This window comes from Symphalangus syndactylus, chromosome 2, assembly GCF_028878055.3.
Source record: "Symphalangus syndactylus isolate Jambi chromosome 2, NHGRI_mSymSyn1-v2.1_pri, whole genome shotgun sequence".
In the NCBI taxonomy this organism is placed as follows: Eukaryota; Metazoa; Chordata; class Mammalia; order Primates; family Hylobatidae; genus Symphalangus; species Symphalangus syndactylus.
Genome location: NC_072424.2, coordinates 86819258 through 86843920, shown reverse-complemented (window position 1 = coordinate 86843920; position 24663 = coordinate 86819258). Strand labels below are relative to the sequence as shown.

General features: G+C 37.2%; 1 protein-coding gene across 5 annotated transcripts in view; it reads left to right on the top strand.

Annotated features, from left to right (window-relative positions):
* SESN1 (sestrin 1) overlaps positions 1–24663 on the top strand; it is a 124810-nt gene that overhangs the window by 68060 nt on the left and 32087 nt on the right. For 3 of the 5 annotated variants that reach the window (XM_055260847.2, XM_055260836.2, XM_063630677.1), the window contains exons 2-3: positions 23491–23556; positions 24322–24522. In XM_055260847.2, the coding sequence (XP_055116822.1) occupies positions 23491–23556; positions 24322–24522 (267 nt within the window). Of the gene's footprint in view, positions 1–16008; positions 16203–23490; positions 23557–24321; positions 24523–24663 lie in introns of those variants that run through there. The other 2 variants (XM_055260855.2, XM_063630682.1) reach the window with 2 other exon arrangements.

Here is a 24663-nt window from a genome sequence, read left to right as displayed (position 1 = left end):
CATATTTAACTGGTCTTCTGTATCTAGTATCCAAAGTCTTTGCAGATGATTTCTGGCAGTCAGACTGCATCTGACTTTGCAGTCTTAGGTGATTATTGTTTCCTGTAGTCCTCACTAATGGCATCTTTTTGCATAGTACTTTTTATTATTGTAAGCTTATATTCATTGGAATTGTATCTCCTTCAGAGAAAATCTCTATTTCTAACTGGAACCTGGGGAACATAACCAACCCACTTTATACTAAATATTTACCTTGCTTTTAAGAGCAGGTAGGTAATAAGGGAATTCATCCCCCAACTCCTCATATGTGATCCACCTTGTGTTTATGAATATTCAGGGGAGATTTTACCCCTTCCACCAAGAATAAACATTAAAACAGGCAGATCTTCTGTCTTGTTTTGTAATTGGGGTGTTTTTCCTTGTTCATGCTTTCACTGAGCGTTTAGCCCCTTGGGGTTTGGCTTTCTGATGGGGTCTCTGATCCACCTCCCAATTTCCCAAGTCCTAGGATTTGCCTTCTGTTTTCTGTGCTGCTGTTCTAGGTCCCTGGGGATCCACAGCTGCCAGCCTTAGTGCTCACTGTCTCCCTGGACTCCTCCTGTCGGTGGGTTTTGGTTTCTGAGGATTTCTGTTACTTTGCCAGTTCAGCCATTTTAAACAATATTTCTTACAATTTGTGATAGTTCCACTTAACAATTGTTTGACTTTACTAAGGTGTGTAAGCAACACACATTCAGTAGAAAAATGCTATGGAAAGTAGTACGATACTTACAATGCTGGGCAGTAGCAGCAAGTGACAGTTCTCAGCCACATAATCACAAAAGCAGAGAACCAATACTCTAGCACGTTGCCAGATGATTTTGCCCAACTGTAGGCTAATGTCAGCATTCTGAGCACATTTATGGTAGTCTAGACTAGACTATAATGTAGAAGATTCGGTGTATTAAATGCATTTTTTACTTACGATATTTTCAACTTATTGAGTCATAACCCCATTGTAAGTTGAGAAGCATCTGTAGAAATATTTTTAGGTATTTTGTCCAGCATGAGTAAGAAGCACTAATATCGAGGTCAGTTTTTAACCTAATCTGGGAGAGGGCGGTGCTGTCAGGGCTTTTTAAGGCTTATAGGACAATTACCCTTACAGAAAATGGCTTCCTGCGACTGTGCTATCCAAGTTCTTGTTTCTGCTTTAGAGAATTTTTCTGATTCTTCCTTTGTGATTAAGTGCTTCACTATTCCTTTTTTCTCTGCTATCAGTTTAATGGTAGTCCCTATACCCTAATAAGTTACTATGGACTTAGAAACTAGATAAAGAAGCTTGTTATAATTTTGTACCAAGTAAAAGTAAATTGTCTCTAAGAGAGGCAGGTGAAGGGTTTTCCACTGAATACAGTACATATGCTGTGGTATGTAAACTTTGTGACATCTATTTTACATCCTTTTTTTTTTTTTAACTTGTTCTAGATTCATGAGATTGTTTTTTAAAAAGTCAATTGAGATATAATGAAATGTTGCTATATCAATAGTCAACATCTATTTTGGCAAAAATTGCTGATTTTCAAATGTGTGGGAAAACATTTTAAGGGTGTGTGTGTATGTGATCATTGAATTTCATTCTACAGAAAAAAAATCACTCATTCTTTGAGTAGGCAGTAACATATTTAGCCACTAAGAACAATCTACAATATTCTCTTATGCTTTAAATATATGAAAGTGACTTTAATAATGATTATTTGACAATGTAAGTCTTCATTTATGTTTTTATATTTTTCCTTTTACATAAAATGTTACATTTTGTCTATGCTAAATGGTAATTTTACTCATTTTATTTTGTTAGATCCGAACCTGTTGCTTTCTCTTTAGTGTTCTACGTGCAAAGTCTGTAACATAATCAAAATGCAGTTTAAGTGGCTATTTGTATGTGATGTGCCAGTAGTTATAATTTCAAAGTAAGATAAACATATGTCCCCAAACATACTTCCCCAAATCCTTGCACCTGGGACAGAATGTACTTTTAACATAGACCAAAAGGGACTCATAAATACTCTGGTTGTGCCTTAAAACTGAACACAACATAGGCACATCCACTAACATTATTTATAAAAGTATCAAAAAAACATAGTGGATCATATTTTGGAGGTTAACAGTCACTGTTAGCATGGTAAACTGTGAAGTGGTAGAAGATTTTCCTTATTCAGCATGATAAAATTTACAAACTTTTGTTCAGAAGATGAAATTTTAGAAGACTTTTGAAGGAAGTTATGATAATTTGTCCTTAATGAAACTGTGAGAGAAGAATGTTTTCAAGTGTCAGGGAGAAATGTATAAAGTTTCAAAGGGGAACCATAAGTAGGTAAATGGAATCAAGAAAGTTGGGATAGGATTAACATGTATGAGGAGGGCAGTAATTAGGGAGAAGATATATTGAGAGATGTTATAGAACATTTTTATTTTGTCTCAGTGGGGAACCAGTTCAGATTTGCTGGAGAGGGATAGTGTTCTACTGATTTGGGTGGTCATAGAGGGTGGAGTGAGCAGTCATACAGAGCAGATTGCAGGGAACATAGTGCAGGGGAAGATAGGAGAAGATGGTAGGAGTTAGGGTCCCTTGGCCTCTTTCTGATGGGCACACAATCACTGGAATATTAACATTAACAAAACTAAAACATTATCAGGCAGCATTATGGTATAGTAGAAAGAATATGCTTGAGTTCTAACCTTTACTCAGGCCCCTTGCTGTGTGGCCTTGGGTTAAATACTTAACCTCTTTGAGTTTCCCATTTCTAAAATGAAGATAGGTGTTATGAGAGTTAAATGAGTTAAAATACATAAAATGCTTTAAAATGTCCGGGCACGGTGTTTCATGTCTGTAATCCCAGCACTTTGGGAGGCCGAGGCAGGCAGATCACGAGGTCAGGAGATCGAGACCATCCTGGCTATGGTGAAACCCCGTCTCTACTAAAAAAAAAAAAAAAAATACAAAAAATTAGCCGTGCGTGGTGGTGGGCACCTGTAGGAGGCTGAGGCAGGAGAATGGCATGAACCCGGGAGGCAGAGCTTGCAGTAAGCCGAGATCGCGCCACTGCACTCCAGCCTGGGGGACAGAATAAGACTACGTCTCAAAAAAAAAAAAAAAAAAAAAAAACTTTAGAACAATGCCTGATGCATACATATGTTTTAGATATTCTATTAATATCAAATCGAAACTAGTATAGCACTGCCCTGCTTCTGGAATCATATCTTAGATTAAAAATCTGAGTTACTAGTTTAAAAGCTGTCCATCAATTGGCATTCATTTACCTAACTGCTACAATAACAATTAGCTTTTCAGCCTTTGTAGCTTAAGGCATTCCTCATTCCTCAGTCCAGGTGCCCTGTTAGGAGTAAAAAGACTTCAAGTGGGTGCATCACTATAGGAAATTAAAAGAAGAAAGGAGAAAGGAAGAAGATATGGATGTTGTTCTCAAAAAATATACACTGGGAAGGAAAAAAAAAAAAAATGCCTGGCACATAGTAGGTGCTTAATTAACACTGGTTGACTGAAAGATGAATAAATAAGACTAGGATATCCACATATATAAATTTTTATAAATTTAACCAATCCTTTAGATATAGTATATGTGTATTAATGAAACTTTCAGTAATATTTGGATGGATACTGTTCTGAATTATTAGGGTTTATAAGTCCCCCCCAAAAAATGAGATTGATACAGAATTGATGTTTCTTCCCCAAATGATATATTAAAACTACCTTTTTTTGATTCAACATAGCTTAATTATCTGTGACAACTGAGGATAAAGGAGAAGGATGAGGCCAGGTGTGGTGGCTCATGCCTGTAATCCCAGTAGGAGGCCAAGGTGGGCGGATCACTTGAGGTCAGGAGTTCGAGACCAGCCTGGCCAACATAGTGAAACCCCTTCTCTACTAAAAATACAAAAAAAAATTAGCCAGGCTTGGTGGCAGGCATCTGTAATCCCAGCTAATTGCGAGGCTGAGGCACGAGAATTGCTTGAACCTGGGAGGCAGAGGTTGCAGTGAACTGAGATTGTGCCATTGCACTCCAGTCTGGGTGCCAGAGCAACACTCCATCTCAAAAAAAAAAAAAAAAGAAGGATGAGGCAAGATATGACTGATAAATAAAACCTAGAGCTAGTCTCCAAACTTTTCCCCTACTCTAGGTTTGTGTGGAAAACAATGAAATATTGGGGGAAATACATATCTATACACTTTTTTTACAGCATCCTACAATGTTATTAGCAAACCTCCTGTGTTTTAAAGTACATGGTGGGCTCGGCAAGGTGGCTCATACCTGTAATCCCAACACTTTTGGAGGCTGAGGTGGGAGTTCACTTGAGTCCATGTAGCCTGGGTAACATAACAAGACCCCATCTGTACAAAAATGTCAAAATATTAAGACAGTCATGGTGGCATGCCTGTAGTCCTACCTACTCAGGAGGCTGAGGTGGGAGAACCACTTGAGCCCAAGAGTTCGAGGCTGCTGTGAGCCGTGATCACCCCATTACTGCCTGGGTAACAGAGCAAAATCCTATCTCTAAAAAATAAAATAAAGTGTCTCCTAAAATGGTGGGTGAAGGAGATTATTAATGATAATGACAAAGCAAACTGTTTTACTTTAATTCCTTTTTTAGGGAACTACAACCATCAAATGGTTTAAGTAGTATTTGAAGAGAAAAGAAGTGTTGTTCATGATGATAGTCACAGAAAATATTGGAAACTCTTTTAGAATATAAATTTGGCAAACTGAAGCAAAATGAAGAAAACTGTTAACTATTGTTTCACAGTGTTTTTGTGTCTATATTGCAGGTAATGCTCTGTTAGTTTGAGCCAAATCTGAGGTCTGTGCTAAATATAACAGTGATGAAATCTGTAACGCTTGAAAATCCCTTCTAAATCCTCTGAAAACCTTCTTCTCTCCAAGAAGAAGGATATGTATTGAGTGATCGAAATAAAGAGGAAAAAGTTGTATAGAATTGCACTGTGCAATTTGTTCAGTTTGCTTGATCCTGCGTTTGTTTTGAAAGTTGTATTTGTGGTATGGTTGTTTTTACTAGTATTTTATATTTTTGGATTTGGCCTGTAGCATTTCACTGGATATTTCTACCTTTATTTTCTACCCACAGCAAGAAAGAATATTACCCACAAAATTTTTTTTAACTAAAAATACACTATTATTTTAATGGTAACTTGATGTATACAGTATCTGGCATAATAAAGATGAAACAAATAATCACTACAATACTAAAATCTAATCTATTTTGCCAAGAGTTGGTGAGAAGATTTTATCAGTTACTTTTAACCTAGGACAATATATCCTGTTTTATAATTTGTTATTTTCTCTTGTGACAATATATAAAAAGAAAAAAAGAAGCAGCTTAGGCCTCACTGGTATCTGGAGCAGTTGAGTCCTTACCTGTTTGTCTGCTTTGTGATTGGCTAAAAGCTGTTGCTAAGCTTGTGTTTTTGTTCTTAGGGAAAGTTAAAAGTTGAATGTGACCTATTTGAACTGCATCCTGCTGCTTTTGACTCTGCTTTGCTCTTTCTCCTGATCCACATACTTTTTTCTGGCATCTTTTGAAGTTTAGATTTTTTAAAACCCACTTATGTATAAATTTAGTGTGCAATATGTGAAGATTGTGACATTTTAATGCGTATTTATGATCTACAAACTAAAGTACTGTAGTTTAATTTTTTAAATCTAATTGAATAGTTGAAAGTTGAATTTATTGACATAAAGCAAGTTCTAATTGTAGAAAGCAAATGCATTATTTTAAAACCTGCCTATTATACTAAAAATTATCTGGACATCAATAATATCTTTGTTAATAAGAACAAATCCAAATTACTTAATTTTTTTTCAATTGAAATGTAATATGAAAATAGTTGTTAGGTCAAATTTTTATAATTTAGGATAAAGACTATTCTTGCTTATACTGGCATGTATGTCACTAAAGGATAAGAGTGACTTTATTTATGTTTTCTTGAAGAGGGCTGAAAGGACTGATAATGCTTTAGGTTATAGATTAGACCCAGGACAGGCTAAATGAAAGTTATATTCTGAAGGTGAGTTTGGTCTATAATTCAGTAGACAAACATGAACTGTTGTAGTTCCAACAGCCTTTTCTCTTTAAGGCTCTATTTGGCGTTGATGAGAATAAGACTTTGAACTAGATTCTGCCAGCACTCTGCTGGAACCGGTAGAAATGATTGGAGCATTCTCTGAACCTTAAAGCCTGACCCAAGTCTTGGGTGAGTGATGTGGAGAGCCACAGACTAGCTTGGATCCTCCAAACCTAATGTGAGTTCCAGGATACAGATCACGAGGGGTGTGTGTCTGTGTGTATGTGTGTGTGTGTGTGTGTGTGTAAAAAATGTGTTTTCTTTGTCAGCTTAGTCTTTAATAAAACAATATTACCAGAATTCTGATGTATATAGTATCTAAAACTGTAAAAGTGTTTTATCAATAAATTATTTAAGTTCAAATAAGAAAATTCATTATCAAATCAATTAGTGAAAACAGTGGGGCTATTTTATATTTTCAGAAAATTTGAAATTAAGGGGTTATGAATGATGGTTGCAGTATTTCTATATTTTCTTATATGCATAATATCAAGAAAATCTGATTCACACAGGTAAGTGCTTTTGTGGGTTTTTGAAAATATCTTTATACTTTCATTTTTTAATCGTGCTCTACATATTCAGAGAAACTTCTCTAGTAATGAACTATAGAAGTCATCCCTGAAATTATAGACTTAGATAAATGGTTTTGAGTGAAAACTTTTTAAATAGTTCACCTTGCATTCCCAAGATACTCTGCAGTTAAACTGATCCAGAAGCCTGAACAAAAAAGTGAAAAGAATGATTGATTTCAAACAACTACTTGCATTCTTTATTATAAATATTAAAAGTTAAAACACTAAGCACCAAAATGTACAATATCCACTAAAAACTAAGGAGTCATGATGGGATGTGCAATCTGTTCCTTCGACATTACAAAATTGACAGTTACACTCTTTCAGGAGCATGTACCAAGCAAATGTGCCTGAGCCTCTCCTGGCATCTTTAAAGCAAAATATCCACTTGCTGTAGCAGTTCCCTCACTATTACAGTTTTACTTGAGCCGACGTAGACAGGCATGAATTTTTTAAAAGACTAGAACACATAAACTATACCCCTCCTAATCACTGACACATTTATACATTTACAAGAATGTTCAAATGCGCTCACACAGATGGTGGGAGAGACATTATTTAATAACTGAATTATTACTGGCAACAAATTGTTGTTTTGGCAGTCTCCATTGAATTTAATGTTGATAAACATAGGTTACTTTGAAAAAGAAAGTTCAAATCTAATATTTTATAATATCTCTAAAGTATGTGTAAGGAAGAGATTTTAAGAAATATAATTTGAAAACCACTGATAATATACAAGGAAGTACAGAGCAGGAAGGGGCCAGGTTCTAGTTAGCTGAAAGCATATAACTCTGGATAAAATCAGTAATTATATTTTTGCTATTTCTTCTTATTATTATTTTTCTATAGAAAGAGACAGGGTTTTTGCTATGTTGCCCAGGCTAGTCTCAAACTCCTGGCCTCAAATGATCCTCCCACCTCAGCGTTCCAAAGTGCTAAGATTGCAGGCATTGAGCCACTGTGCCTAGCCAGGAATTATATTAAAAGATTAGAACTTTAGAGCTGAAATAAAGTTTGAGAGATCATTAAGTTCAATTGCCCTTCATTTCAAATTTAAAGCGATTACAACTGGAAAGGTTTTTGGCTTTTTATTTTTTCTTTGCAAAGGTGGTAAACTAGATGACCCTCCATTTAATGCTTCCTAACAGAATCCCAAGCTATCTGCTAATCTGTATGATTTATGTAAGTGGTTAAGTCTAACTTTAAATCTCAATCTCGAATTAAGAGATTTCTGCTTGTTCATATGATTTAAGAAATGCATATATTTGGGCTGGGCACGGTGGTTCACACCTGTAATCCCAGCACTTTGGGAGGCCGAGGCAGGCGGATCACGAGGTCAGGAGATCGAGACCATCCTGGCTAACACGGTGAAACCCCGTCTCTACTAAAAATACAAAAAGTTAGCTGGGTGTGGTGGTGGGTGCCTGTAGTCCCAGCTGCTTGGGAGGCTGAGGCAGGAGAATGGTGTGAACCCGGACAGTGGAGCTTGCAGTGAGCCAAGATTGCACCACTGCACTCCAGTCTGGGCGACAGAGCGAGACTCCGTCTAAAAGAAATGCATATATTTGACATTTAGTAAATATTTACAAATAATGAATGATTGAATACTAAATGGTTACATAGTATCAAGTTTTCTGTTAATTGGTAAAATAATAGCATTATTTTAAGGCTCAATGCCAAATAGAGCCTTAAAGAGAAAAAGCCGTTGGAACTACAACAGTTCATGTTTGTCTACTGAATTATAGACCAAACTCACCTTCACAATATAACTTTCATTTAGCCTGACCTGGGTCTGGTCTATAACTGAAAGCATATAAAATATAAAATATATAAAATAATAGCATTATTTTACCAATGTAAACTTATACGAACATATATTTTAAAAATTAGACTCATAACAAATTAAGAATGTTACCCTCTCCAATTTGTATCATCTGAATAAAATACTATTTTAGTATTTCTGAGTTATTTGCCAGAAAATAAAAATGCAAAAATTAAGAAAATCATATTCTCTATTACTACAAGCAAAATGATCTTGAATTCCATTCAAATCTGAATTCCTGTAAAAAGCATACATTTTTAAGTGGTATTATATCTTTTATTGTTTGAGAGTATGTTTTGGCAACACAGAAAGCTAGAATGGATAAGCAAATATAAACATTTTTATTTGATGAACTATAGTCCCCTAAATGTATCTATACCCTTTGGGTAAAGAGGAAAATGGCCCACAGAGTGAGAATTTGGGAGGGCAGAAGAACAGACAGGAAGTTCAGTGAACAGCATTTTATTTTTAAAATACATAATAACCTGCAAGTAGTCTCCAGATGTGACCTTGTACTTGTGCTCAGGTTAAGAATCTACAACTTAATACCCTCTTGGAAAGCAAGAGACCTCTGAAGGAGGCAGAAAAAGGAAGGTGGTTTAAAGGATTATAGGACCTACAACTAAAGATTATCAGGAAGGAACTGAGTAGGAGTTATTTGAACTGTGCAAGAAAAGCACATTTTGCAGAATTCTATTCACCACTTGGTAGTAATAATCATAGGGTGGGGAGGCATGGATAGGGAAGGCAGGATAGCTGTTATAAACAAAAACAACTGGATTTTAAAACTTTAGAATATTGTCTTAGTTTGTTTCTTTGAATAAAAATTACCATTAGTATAAACAAAGTATTTAAAATTCAGTCATGATTAAGCTAAGGACTCATTAATATGCATTTAGCCCAAACATTTTAACCACAGGTAAAAATCCTATGGTTAAATGGGATTAGTTCAGTTCCATCAAGTCTGTGGGTTCAGGATAAGTTAAAGATATTAGGTTTGGTTTTAATCTATTTTGAATGGATAATTTTTAATATTATGCCTGGCTAATTCCTTGTATTTAAAATTATAGGTTACATACTAAACCAGTTCTTGGCCTGTGCACAAATAGAAGCACTATGAGAATTTCATGTGTTCACATTGTTTAGGTACAAATGAAATCTAGGCCCTCAAAAACTGTTAGAAAAATTATACAACACAGAGTATATTCAGTCTGAGAAATATTTTCTACTTGCATATATTTAGTATCTTTTGTTGCCTTGAGTTTGTATATTTCCTTCTCCTTCTTTAAAACCTTCAGTAGCGCCTAGCAACATATGGCTTAAAGTCCTAACCATCCATTTCCCCCTCACATTCACCTTTTTCATAGACCTCATAGTATTCCAAATTAAACCTATTCCTTCTTATTTAACTCAGTGATGATGCTGAAAAGTAGCCTCTAAACATTGTAATATGTCTGAATGAATTCTCCCACTTAATTTTTATATCTCAACAGACACTTTCTTTTCTATCACTTCACCTTGGATAGACCTAAGGATTATTTAAAGCCAAACTTGGTTACAAAATGTTCCTGAATCTTGTCAAACAATGGTATCTTGTCAGACACAGGCAGTGTCTGACTTGTAAGTACATGCCTGACTTAACAAGTGATCCATACATGCCTTTGTCAGACCCTGTATAGCTGCTAGCCTGGTAGTGCAGGAGAGCAGTCACAGAAATATCAAAGAAAAATCAAAGGAGCTTGGATATCTATGAGTTCCAAGGAGAAGTAGAGAGATTCTGAAAGACAGAGTGCTTAGCAGAGCTGAACCCAGTAGAAGCTGATTCCCTCACAGAGCCAATCTGTCTGCCTATAAACAGGCAGGTTTTGTGGCCCCTAAGCCTCAAAAATGTTTACCTGAATAGTGAACTTGAAATTCATTGTTAGGCTTTCAATTAAGCTTAAACAATTTTTTAATGGAAACATCTCTTCAGAGTTCATTCATTTGATACATAATTCTTGAGGGTCTCCTGTGTGCAGGGCACTAGGACATTGGAAATATAGCAGTAAACAAAAAAGACAAACATTCTGATTTTATGGAGCTTATATCCTATTGAGATAAACTAAATAAATAAATAGGAGATATCAGTAACTTACAAAATTAGTGTGATTTGTTTGAGAAGACTGCTTTCTTCCTAAAACGTACCACTTTTTGAGAAACGGGTCATGTGAGGAACATGTAGGAGATTGGGTAGATTCAGATGAGATATGTAGTGAAGAGGCTTTGGGTAGCACGAGGCCACCAAAGGCCCAGAAAGAGACACTGAGAGGAGTGACAGAGAGAAATATGGAGGAGAGAAGCTCTCAAAGCCCAAAATCACCCATTCCATGATTTCTTAAAAACAAAACAAAACAAACAAAAAAAACTCACCCTGAGTAAAAGCAAGGGAGATAAATTTTTCTGTCTTCCTACCCTCTTTTCTTGCCTCCAGAATCAAGAACTTAGGTGAATACAGTTATCAAAATTTTAAATATATATTCGGTAAAAGCAGCAGCCTCATATAGTGACCGCTGCTTTGGATTCTGACAGACCTGAGTTCTAATTCCAGGCTGAATTTTACAAGTTTTATAACTTTGGTCAAGTTGCCCATACTTTTAGTTTCTATGTCACAAATTTGTAAAATAAAAATAATTACATCTGCTTTATACATGTAAAGTGTTAAGTGTCTGATACACAGGAGTTAACAAAGTACTGGTCTTATTATTATCAGCCTCGAAAACCTGACCCTTATTTAACACACTGATTCTTTAGGGGTAAAAGCAACTTTTGAATTTAAAACCACTGACACTTCTTGGAATACTACTTATTTACAAATATTGGTGATGCCTCGTATTTCTAAACAGCTATGTGGAAAGTTAAAACACTGCATTTCTAAAAGAGGAAACTCTAAATGAGAGGAAAATACCAAAGACTTGTCAACATTCTTGCTCCTTTAAAGTGATATAATTCTAAAAATTGAAGAACTGAAAAAAAAAGTATAGAGCAAATAAGAGGATCAGTTTAAAGTTCAGTGCTAAAAGGATCTTAATGTACCCAAAACATGATGTTGAAAAGGGAAAAAGTGCTTAGCAGACAAGCTATGTAGATAAAAACAGGAAGATATGAGCTGGAGGAGAAAAATCTAGACAAAATTAGTAAGCAGAAGTAGACTTATAAACCAGCATTTGTTCTAAATGAAATGTTTTAAATGACACTAGGGGATTTTTCAAGAATGCTTAAACCACATAAATCTAACAAAGTCCACTCCCACTCTTAAAGGAGTTCTTTGGTTTAATGTGTAAAACCATCACTGTATGTTTTCTAACCAATTACTGCATTAAGTATAATTCTGATTCCAATGAGGAGATGTGCAAATCTATAGTACAGGGTTTAACATGTGGTCCATAAAAGTATGATTATGCCTTTTAGCCTAATTACTGCTTTTTCTACTAATATATATTCTTTGTCATGAATTGATTATACTTTTTAAAGACCTAATGCGTCCAGGGAAGCCACTTGGTCAGGAGAGCAGATAATTTGAGATTTATCTCCTAAATTTCAAAAACAAGAGTTTGAGGCATGATTGCCTCCCTCAAGAAACTTACTACCATATTGGAGAGACAAAATCCACTGTCATCTTCTACACTTCTCTCCCTTCCCATTGTTCCGAAGACTGCCCTCGCCTTGCCAAGATTGCCTCAGCAGCCTAACTAACTCATCTCCTTGCCCCTAGTTTTGCCCCTTTCAATATATTTTTCCAAACCTTAGCTGACATGCAAATCTGATGTCACTCTACGGTTTAGAACTTTCAGTAAATCCACAGTACTCTTAAGAATGAAATCCGTATTCTTTAATGAAGCTTAACAATCCCTCGTTACTGCTTATCTTTTTTTTTTTTTTTCCTGTTGCCAGGCTAGAGTGCAATGGTGCGATCTCGGCTCATCGCAACCTCTGCCTCCCAGGTTCAAGCAATTCTGCCCCAGCCTCCTGAGGAGCTGGGACTACAGGCGTGCACCACCACGCCCAGCTAATTTTTTTGTATTTTTAGTAGAGATGGAGTTTCACCATGTTGGCCAGGATGGTTTGGAGCTCCTGACCTTGTGATCTGCCCGCCTCGGCCTCCCAAAGTGCTGGAATTACAGGCGTAAGCTACCATGCCCGGCCTACTGCTTATCTTTTACCTAAACTCCTTCTGTTACTCTCCTTACCCTCTTTCCAGACCCATTGAGCTTCCTGTATTCTGCTTCCCTAATGGATCACTCTTTCCTTTTTCTGGGCCTCTGCATATGCTAGATCTTTTACTTAGAACTCTGTGTCTATTCTTCCAAACTCTCCCCCAAATTTTCTTTCCAAGGCCTCTCTACTAATACTCTAAACTGTAGCTCAGGTGTCTTTTTCCTTCAGGAAGCCTATCTTGAACCACCATTCCAAGTGAAGACTCCCCTAATATTTCATAGTTATCTGTTAAAATCAAGTTATTTGACACCGCTCTGCTTTTACATAGATTATCAGCTTGCTCTTCAGAAAAATAAGGCTGAGTGCATTACTGCTAAGGACAGATGTAGAGGCAATGAACCTCACTTTGATACAGTTGAGTAAGTTGACCAAAATCTTTTTAAAAGAAAGGAAATATTTCAGAATTACTATTACTTCTTAGATTAAATGTCAGGATTCTTCCTGAGCCAAGTTCGTGCCACTGCACTCCAGCCTGGGCACCAGAGCGAGACTCCGTCTCAAAAAAAAAAAAAAAAAGAAATATCAAAATTAAATGTTTAAATAGCAGACTTTGTAAGGTATCTCTGGCCTATACTGACAACCTGTGGTAAATATCAAAAACATAGCCCTTTGTAATCACTGTTCTGTGTTCAGGACGTTCATCTTTTCAGTAGATGTTTATTGCATGCCTGTATGTGGTCAGCCCTAGAGATTGAGAGGAGCAGCACCTTCAGAACATCTGGCCTACCTTCGAAATCCTTGGAAAATACTTTTTATTGAATGGTTTGAAACAAAACATTTCAAAAGTTAAATCTGCACAATGATAGATGCAGGTTAATTAATACATTTGTTGGGCTGGGTGTGGTGGCTCACACCTGTAATCCCAGCACTTTGGGAGACAAAGATGGGAAAATTGCTTGAGTCCAGGAATTTGAGACCAGCCTGGACAACATAATGAGACCCTATCTCTACAAAAAATTTAAAAAGTAGCCGGGTGTGGTGGCCTCTGCCTGTAGTGCCAGCTACTCAGGAGGCTGAGGTGGGAGGATCACTTGAGCCCTGGAGGTCAAAGCTGCAGTGAACCGTGATAATGCCACTGCACTCATCCTGGCTGACAGAGCGAGACTGTCTCAAAAAAAAAAAAAAAAAAAAAAAAATTAAAAAAATACATTTGTTGGAACTCTTGGTTACTGTAAATTTATTTGGAGGCAACCTTTTTATGTTGGAGAATAGAGTGACTAATTCACTCTAGTGCTCCATAGCACAGAACAAGAAATTAGTACTCTTTGAGGAATTTAGGTCAGTCTTTATAGAGACCATAAAGGAATCTTGACATTTAATGGCTTGAAGGTTCTCCATAAACCACTAAATTAGAATATTAAATTAAAATTATTTTTCTTTTCACATAAGGCAGCATTAAATAATAATTTGAAACTATCTGGGGAAAAAAGGAATCCTAACTGGAGCTTCCTATACAATTTCAGTATATCTGAAATATTTCTTCAATAAATATTTATCAAGCACTAAGTATCAGACTACTATATGTATGCAGTTAGCAGTTTTCGCTTGCATTTACTTATTTTAAGCCACTTTTGATTTAACTGAATGCATGCTTTTCCCTTGCCTCTCATTAGAAAATGCAAAGATAAGCATTTCTCATTTTACAAATGTCATAACTAAGGTTATGCCCTACTAGACAACTAAAACTGTGATTCCTTCAGAAATAAAATCATACCTCAACTCTTCTAGAACCAGAGTCATCGTTTTTCACATAATTCTACCTAACTAGCTTTTGCAGCTCACAGTCCCATACATCAAGTGCATTTATGTTTCCAGCGCATTCATTTACAACCAGTTTATCTTGCAGCGTATGTCATATTGCTGCAAATTGGATGATGTACTGGGTTTGTTTTGTTTTTGTATTTGCTTACGGCTGAGTGGGCATTTGATTATACTGTTTGTTTTTGAGGCTGTGCTCAGTAGATGAGAGCTTGGAAGCCTCTGTAGGCTTTTCTTCTATATCGACATTAACTCAAAATTGCTTCTTTTGACCAGTAAAAAATATTTTGGGTTCGTTAGCTATTTTTTAAAAGCAGTATAGAGAACATATATCATTTATCTTATTAGGAGGAGATAAAAAGTAACCATTTTGACATGCCACTTTAAATATGATAGTTGAAGAGCTAAGAGTAACTTAGTCTTCACTGAGACACGGTAGCCTCACTTCTAAGACTGAAACTTATTTTCATTTATGAGTCCTGTTCTGTGGCCATTAACTACTGCTATAAATTCCACTTGTTTCCTTGTCAGAATGTTCCAGCTTTTTTTGTTTTTTAACCTGAGCACTTAAGCTTTGAAAACAGCATAAACATGCAAAAAGAGATCTAATTTAGGAATTTGTTTCTTTTAAAGAGAGAGAATAGAGTTATGTAAAGAAATAGTACTGACACAGGACTGGAGGGATCAGGGTTCTGGGCCCAGCAATGTCAGTTGTTTTTCTCCTTTGTAACCTGTATTTTCCCAAGTTCCTCATCCGATATCAGAGATTGAAATTCTGTCTTTATAACCCAGGGAGGGCGCTTATGAAGGAATATTAGAAATTGTAAAGCCTTCGAATATACTTGAGAGGAAAAAAGACAATTCAGAGATAGGCTACCAAGGTTTATTATCTGTGTAGGGGAGTGATATTTATAGCTTTTACGTAGCTTACCAAAATGAATTTTGCATTGATTATAGGCCAAAGTCCTGTACATGTCGCTGCATTCTGCTGCCCATTCAGCGTCGTTTGGGCATTATGGGAAAGGAAGAAGGGAAATTTCAGTAGTTCATCGAATTTACAGCGAACTTCATTACTCCTGGTGTTGTCAAGATCAAGTCTCGAGGTTGGCTGCTGTTTGGTTCTAGGTAAATGGCCGAACAGGGGTGTAGGGGGCAGATTTCCCTGTCCCTGAAGCCCGAAGACTCGTGCTGCACCTTCCTGACAGTGCATGCTCACCTTGCGGCCCTCCAGAGTCCATTCCGTACCTGAGAATTAGCTGTTCGTGGGGGATCTGGGCCCCCGAGGTGATTTTTCACCTCGCCGCGTCAGACCACCGGTTCCCCGCCTCTGCGCCGGGGGGGCGGGGCTTTCTGGAGACGCGGGCTCGCATTGGCTTGCGTGGCCGCCAGGGCGGTGAAGTGACGGGCGCGGGGCGGGGCCGCGCGGCTTGTTTGTCGGCGCCGCCCCGCCCCCCGCCGTCCGTGCTGACCGAGGCGCTGCAGACCGGAGGCGCGGCCGGCTGCCCAGCGCTCGCCGCCTCCGCGTGTCCGCAGCAGTCCTCGCGCCGACATGCGCCTGGCCGCCGCCGCGAACGAGGCGTACACGGCCCCTTTGGCGGTCTCGGGTCTGCTGGGCTGCAAGCAGTGCGGCGGGGGCCGCGACCAGGACGAGGTACCTGGGCGAGGGGCTGAGCGGGCGGCTGGGTACCTGGGCGGGTGGGCACCCGGCCGAGCTGCCCTGTGCAACACGGAGGTCACGTCGCCTCCTCACAGTCGCTCCGGGTCAGCATCCGAAAACGTTCCCCAGGTAAGGCGGGCGGGCGCCCGGGGAGCAGCGTCCCGGCCCTCCTGCGCCCATCGGGGGAAGGGGGTTGCCTGCGGTGGGAGGGAGACCTGCGCACCGTGAGTCGTCCCTGGGCAGAAAATGCTAAGCTGGGAGAGACTGCGGCCCCGGTCATGTAAATGAAAGTCTCCAAGACGTAAATAACATTGTCGTCTGGACAAGTCTCCACAAGTCAGAAATCCAGCAGACCTCAAGTCTTGAGGGTGAAACAGCCTGTGGATATGCCCCCTCGATGTCTTGTCTTGTGAAAACAGATTAGCCACCTTCACCCCCTTTGCCTCCACTTAGAGAGAAAGAAAAAACATTTGACTCAGGGAAGAGATGATGTTGCCTGGAATAAGTGTGTCCTGCAAGCTCTATGACGTTATGCACAGCATTTACTCTTGCGTATTAAACCATCCCTTTTCTGAATTGGCCTTCAGAAAGAGGTACTTAATTGTAACATTTTGTGTTTTTTTTCTAAGTGGTTGCAAATAGGAAACCATTTGAAAGTTACTAATGTAACCTTAGGTAAAACTCGAACCTTAAATTTGGATTGAAATCAGATGCTGTCAGAGTGTTGCCTTAGTTCAAGAAGTCTAAATGTGAATTATTTTCTCTGCAGCTTTACCCACTAAAATGACGTGGTTTTGTAATTTCTTTAATGGAGTCTATTATCAGTATACTATGTATGTTCATAGAAACTTAAATGAAGACACTTTGTCATGAAGGTTGTAAAGCACCAAATATTTTTTTGAGATTTTAACATTTATGGACATATTACATGTTCCTTGTTTACAGATAATAAAACAATCTTTAAAAATCTCTTACAGTATCGCTTTGGAAACTTCACCAAAAAGTGAAAACAGTATGAAAGTGTTGAATTAACATTTACAGTTTCTGTTTGCGGGTCATAATAGATCTTTTCTCTTTTTGAGTAGAAGTGAGCCCCGATCATCATGCTTGAATAGATCTGTTATTTCTGCTGATGTTTGTGTGCAGAGTCCTGGTTCTTGCTCAGATCTAGAATTTCCAAAGATAGCTATGTAAACTAAAAGATAAAGAAATAGATTTTGGCTTGCATATTGTTACAGCGCTTATGGGATTGTGTTGAGGAAACCAGGAAGCTTTGTATAGTTGTATTTCATTTTTAATACATCCCAACATGTGGGAAGATAAATTAGGAAGGAATGCTTTATAGGAAAACTATTCACTTTACAAAAAGAATAACACAATTCTTTCAAATAGCTAGCTTCCATAATGCTTTTAAATTAAACACTTTCCAGAAACGGAACTCCTGAGCAAAGTATAGGGCACAAATATGGCCTAAGTCTTACAAATGCAGTAACTTAAAGTCAGTAAGTTTTTTTCTAAAATATAGTTCATAGAAGGCAAAAAAAAAAGTACCTGGATTTTTCAGTATTTCTGAATTACCTATTAGTATTAATGACAATATTAACATAATTGTTAGTACATTTTGCTATAGTAGGCATATTTCTTTCTAACACTTCTAGATCTCTCCATGTCTATTTAAAATTTTTGAATGTCAAAAGGCCAGCACCCAGCTATAGGCAATCTCCCAGAGAAGGGAGAGTGGATGGGAACTTTCACTTTTTATATAACATATCTTTACCTTGTTGAAATGTTTTTCAAAAAACACATGCTGCTTTTGAATTTAAAAAATAAAATTACTGTGAATGTTGTGATAATCACAACAGTGATAGTGTAGCGAGGAAAACAAAATGATTCAAATTATTTGTGTATTTTTACTTCTCAACTAATTTTGCAGGTGGTAGATACTGTAAGCCAACAATGCTTTCATTTTGCACTTGTCATTCATTCATTATTTCAGTTAAGGATATTGATACAGATGCATAAATGTATCTCACAAATTTGAAACATCTGACTGGAACAGTACTTTTCAGTACACAAACATTGATTCATACAGTGATACAATAAATACGTAGTCTTTCTGTGGTACTACTGTCAACATTCACTAAGAATTTTCACTCTGAAAATTAGTGTTTTGCATTATACACTGAGGAAACATATCAGAAGTAATATTGTGATGGTGGAAACTGTTGTTGTCTCTTTCAAAGATGGTTATTAGGTTGTTGAGGGGAAAAGACTGTTAGTTCTCGTGTTAGTCTTCCAGCCACACCTTCACAGAGAGCCTGTGAGGTTAGTGCTGTGATTAGTATCTACATCTGCTTTTCAACAAGGCCATTTATTGGTGGCAGTTCCGTCTCCTAGAATCTGGATTGGCCAAAATTTGTTCAAAGTCTGTAGTTAAGTTTCTTACAGCTACAGATGAAGGAATAATTGAATTAACCTAAATAGGAAGCTATGAAATGTATTTAGTTTGGCTTATGATCACCCCACTGAACACCTGCAGTGCCTTTTTTGATCAGCATCTACTAGAAAAGAGTTGTAACCAATTTAACATGTGACCAAGAAGTGTTTCAAAAGTGAGTTTTCCAGAAAATGGAAACTTTTTATAAACCAAGACTACTACTGTATAATAACAGTGGTATCTATAAGAATCTCCAAGGTATCAAGAAGTCTTAAAGAGGCTCAAAAGAGTAATAATGAAAGATACCAACTCTAGAACCAGCTGTCATGCATTCAGCCCCCGTCTCCACCACTCACTAGTACTGACTGAGCTAGAATACTTGGATTCAAATCTCAGGGCTTTCCTTGGACACAGGGTGGGGAACATCACATACCAGGGCCTGTCGTGGGGTAGAGGGTGGGGGGAGGGATAGCATTAGGAGATATACCTAATGTAAATGACGAGTTAATGGGTGCAGCAAACCAACATGGCACATGCATACATATGTAACAAACCTGCACATGGTGCCCATGTACCCTAGAACTTAAAGTATAATTTTAAAAATTAAAAAAATCTCAGGGCTTTCATCAGTTATGCTAAATGGAGATAATAATAGTACCTGCTTCATAGATTAAGGTAAGGATTAATCTAAGACTCTTGACGTTTTCATGAATATTGTAGAACACCAAATACTCTTTCTAAACTTTAGTATCATAGACTCATGTTCTTTGTTTACCGGTAGTATAATTTAAAACAGTGCTCAGCTCATAAATACTTGTGTTAGCTGCTGCTGCTGCTATTGCTATTTATTATCATGAGCCCTAGTTGCTTTTTCAATGTTATTCAAGAAATAAGCAGAAAACTAAAAGGCAATTTGGTTCTCAGATATCATTGACTAGTGTTAGGGTGCCAGCCACAGTCTAGCAACCCCACTTTACCCTGTCTTCCTCTGCTACTTCTGAGAAATTAGCCAAATCTGTTAGACCTTATACCTAAGACTAGAATCTATAACAAAAGACTCAATGTTTGTATAATTTGTAAAATATTCTATAGTTTATAATATAGATTATAATCCCACGTAGTTGGGATTGATGGTATTATTATTTTGTCATCATCCCTATTTTACAGATTAGGACTCTTCAATTTGGAGGCTAAGGAAGAGGGGAGACAGTGTTATCAGTATGCTCACTAAATTTGGCAATAGGGATGGACTTACAAAGACAAGAATTACATAGAACCCTTGCCATAAATATAGGAAATACTCTGTTTCTCAAGCATTCATAGCCACCTTCTTGGAATTGTAAACCTATTGTTTTATAATAATTTGGCATATAAACTATATATTTGGTAGAGAAATAAAACCAGAATAATATAATTTGTATACCTCTTTGTTTCTAAACCTATGTGCTGTCAATCTGGCCACATTTTAAAAAAGGTAACTACGTTACATGCTGCTAATGTATTTGTAAGATAAAGGCCTAGAAATTGAATCGGTGAGGTTGTTTTTTTTTCCTGCTTACAGATAATATATACATATTCTGCACTTTGCTTCTTCTCCCCTTCCCCGTTATCATAATATAACTTGAAGAGCTTTTAAAGTCAACTCATGTAGAAGTGCTTCATTCTTTCTAAAGACTGCATGCTACTCTATTATATGGTCATGCTGAACCTTATTCAAACAGCCTTCTATTGATGAACACTGAGATTGTTTTCAACCTTGTACTGTTAGAAACAATGTTGCAGTGATTATCCTTTTACATATGGCATTTCACAAATGTGAGCACATCTATAGGTTAACACTTAGGATGGAATTGTTGATTCAAAGGCTATGGGACTTTTTAATTTTGATCACTATTACAAATTGCCCTTCCTAGCGGTTGTAGTAATATATACTCTATACTGTTTTTTCTCATACTTCAAAACACTCTCATCTGCAATGTATAAACAATTAATGACTGTTTCTCTACCCAATACAGCCTGTGATCAAACTTTTTGATCTTAAGCAATCTTTTTGGAGGAAGATAGTATCTCAGCATAGTTAACTTGCAGTTGTTTTATTTTGAGTGTCAAGCATTTTTCAACCATTTGTATTTTCTTTTCCTTGAACTGTCCATGTTGTTTGCTCATTTTTAAAATACGATTGTTGGTCGGGCGCGGTGGCTCACACCTGTAATCCTAGCACTTTGGGAGGCCGAGGCAGGTGGATCACGAGGTCAGGAGATTGAGACCATCCTGGCTAACATGGTGAAACCCTGTCTCTACTAAAAATACAAAAAATTAGCCAGGTGTGGTGGCACATGCCTGTGGTCCTAGCTACTCGGGAGACAGGAGAATCGCTTGAACCCAAGAGGCGGAGGCTGCAGTGAGCCAAGATCGTGCCAGTGCACTCCAACCTGGGTGACAGAGCGAGACTCCGTCTCAAAAAAAAAAAAGGATTTTCTTATTGATTTATAGTAGTCTTTCTTTAAAATTTAGCCCTTTGTTATTTGAGTGGCAAATATAATTCCTAGCTTTCTGTTTACTTTTGACTTTGTATATATTTATTTTTCCCATGTGAAAGTCTTTATTTTTATGTCATTAAATTTATCAATCTTATATTTTACGACTTTTGTGGTATTCTTAGGCCTGCTGCACTCCATGAGTGTTTTCTTCTAGTACTATAATGTTTTTTGCTTTTTTTCTAAGTTTTCATTTTTTTGTTACATTTAACTCTGATTTATTGTGGGGTAAAGCATGTTATAGTGTTCCAGCTTCACTTTTTTTCTGAATGGCTATCCAGTTGTCCCAAGATTATTTGTTGAATAATTCATTTTCCCCCATTTGAAATGACACCTTTTCATATACTAACGTCCCAAATCTCTTAGTTATAAAACAGTAATAAACCCTTGAAACAGGCATTTTCCTAAAATGCATTTTGTTTAAATAAGACAGTTTTCAAGATTAAAGAAATCAGAGGGGATGTTAATTTTAGCCTTAGTTTTGTCCAATAGGTATTGTTTCAAATGTATGTAATTGGATCAGAAATTCAGCAGTTAGAAAAGCTAAGAGTCATCATTGTATATAAATGGCTGCTATTGGTGCCAAAATTATATATTGAATAACAGGAATGTCCTCTGGCATTCATTACAGGATGTTAAAATTGAGACACACGTGGCCAGACCAGTGAATTAAGTGCCTCCTCTAATGAGGGGTATAATGTTAAAGCATTACTATCTTCAGTATAAGGATGGACTAACCAGGGAGAAGTCACTAACCTCCAGTATAAGATTATTTTATTTAAATATTATTTTATGAATTCTGTTGGCAAATATAAACTACTTTGAATCTTGATGTCTCCTAATAAAGATTACCTTCACTTTTGTCCTTCCTGCTTAATTTTTAAAAGCCTGTTCTGCTGTAAAGATTTTCATTTGCTGGGACCAGATTTCTTGGATTGCTGCCACATGTCCTTCTCTCTGTGTACCCACCCCCACCCCATCCCCACTTTTTTTCTTTAAAAGGAAAATATCTGGTTTATATCATGAAGAACTTTTAAAAGTAGTAAGGAGAGAGTAGAATTATATGAGTATTTAATTATATATATAATATATATGAGTGAAGGGGTTAATCTTTAATTGTATAAATTCTAAAAAATTTTTTAAATGACACTACATAGGACATGGGCCTCAAAACAACAACAAAAAGTTGAAATATATTATTTTGGTTTTGTTTCTGTAAGCACACTATATGGGGAGGGTGAGGGAGGGAAAGGAAACCCTAACAGATTTTCAGTACTTGTTAACCATACTACACCATCACATAAGGTACAGGATTCTAGAGTCACTGTGTCAAATGTCAGAAAGCTATTTCTCCATTATTTGAGCTGCTCTAAAATATAATATGGGCAAGGTTGATGACATCCTGTAAATAAAAAAAACTTAATTTAAGGCAAACTTACAAACAAAATGAGTTTCTCTAAAATTATTTAACCACAGAGAAAACATGCCCTGTAGTGCTGTCTCTTGTGAATTTAGTTTTTATTTTTCATAAATTTACATTCTAACCATGAGGTGTTGTTTTAGATGTAATAATAATTACACTTTTTCTAGTTTAAGACACCTAGGTGGAAGTACTGCTTTTTCATTTTCTGACGATGCACAGGGATATTTGGGTTGGTTGAGTTTTAGATGTACAAACACACTGGTCTTATTTTGTATCACTGATGATCCACAGGGTTGGCTGCTATGTGCTGAACTTTCTGTTCTAGACTTTCTGCCAAGTACTTTTTTTTTTTTTTTTTTTTTGAGACGGAGTCTCGCTCTGTCACCCAGGCTGGAGTGCAGTGGCACAATCTCGGCTCACTGCAAGCTCCGCCTCCCAGGTTCATGCCATTCTCCTGCCTCAGCCTCTCCGAGTAGCTGGGACTACAGGCGTCCGCCACCACGCCCGGCTAATTTTTTGTATTTTTAGTAGAGACGGGGTTTCACTGTGGTCTCGATCTCCTGACCCCGTGATCCGCCCGCCTCGGCCTCCCAAAGTGCTGGGATTACAAGCGTGAGCCACCGCGCCCGGCCTCTGCCAAGTACTTTATGCAAAACTCTGGTTTTAGTGAAACAGGTTTTATTGTTTTTAGTCAGAGTTGTATTATAAGCTGTTGTTAGCTATGCAATGCTAACAGAAGAGTTGGTATGTATATACAGCCATGAAAACAAACCATCAAAACAAGCCTGTCTCTGTTCGACTGGTTGTTTTTCCCTCCCATTCCTTTAGCCTCAGTTCATTTTGTTTACTGCCAAAGGCCTGAGATGGTGTAATTTTCTTTTCTAGGAACTTGGCATTAGAATTCCTCGACCACTAGGACAGGGACCAAGCAGATTCATCCCAGAAAAGGAGGTAACATTGTTTGTGAAAGTACATAGTGAACTGTATGCTTTTAAGGAAGAGCTTTCCTGACCCACATCTTGGCATCTGAAGAACTGTTGGTCAACAACATGTTTTAGTCAGAGTTGGTTGCAGTTAATCATGCTTTGGCAGTGAATCTGTGGGAATAAAAAGCTGTTGTACTTGTGTTGATTTCTAGTATTTCATGATGTATTTTTAACACCCATATTTAATCAAGTAAAGCCAAGATTTGTTTTTGACCAGTGATATTCCATCTGCTTATAACCTGAGTTACTTAGTCTTGACCGTCTCCACAGGCTGATATCAGTGCTAGATTGGATCTTTAATTCTATATATGTATAAAAGCATCTATTCTTTATTTTCATAAGGACTGTATGCTATTAGTTAATTTTAGTTCTCCTTAAATTGAGTGAGAGTAGGCGGTTTTGTAAAGAAAGGCTTTAGTGTCTGTTTGCAAGCTCTGCAAATTTGATAATCTAAATCTGCTTCTTTATCTGGATTCTGGCCAACTCTGCAAGCAGCCTATCTCGATGGCCTTTAATGTTCAGCCTTTGTTGTTTATCCCCTACTATATAATATGTAACTGTTTATTCTTCTATATCTTTCAACCAGTTGATTTTAAATTTGTAACCCCTCTTTCTTAAGCCACATTTAATCTGCTTCTAAATGATATTTAGCGTGTAGCCCATGTATATTTTCTTCCCTTAACACCAATTTACAATTTCAGTAACCATGGTTTTTCTCTCATTTATACAGATCCTCCAAGTGGGGAGTGAAGACGCACAGATGCATGCTTTATTTGCAGATTCTTTTGCTGCTTTGGGCCGTTTGGATAACATTACATTAGTGATGGTTTTCCACCCACAATATTTAGAAAGTTTCTTAAAAACTCAACACTATCTACTGCAAATGGATGGGCCGTTACCCCTACATTATCGTCACTACATTGGAATAATGGTTTGTAAACATTCAGTGAAAAATTCTTTTTGCCTATTTTTATTAATCTCTTTAAGAGACAGTTAATGCTTTAAACACAGGGATAAATACTTAGATTATGATATATAATATGATTCCTGTTGCACAATCTCTGTTTTTCCT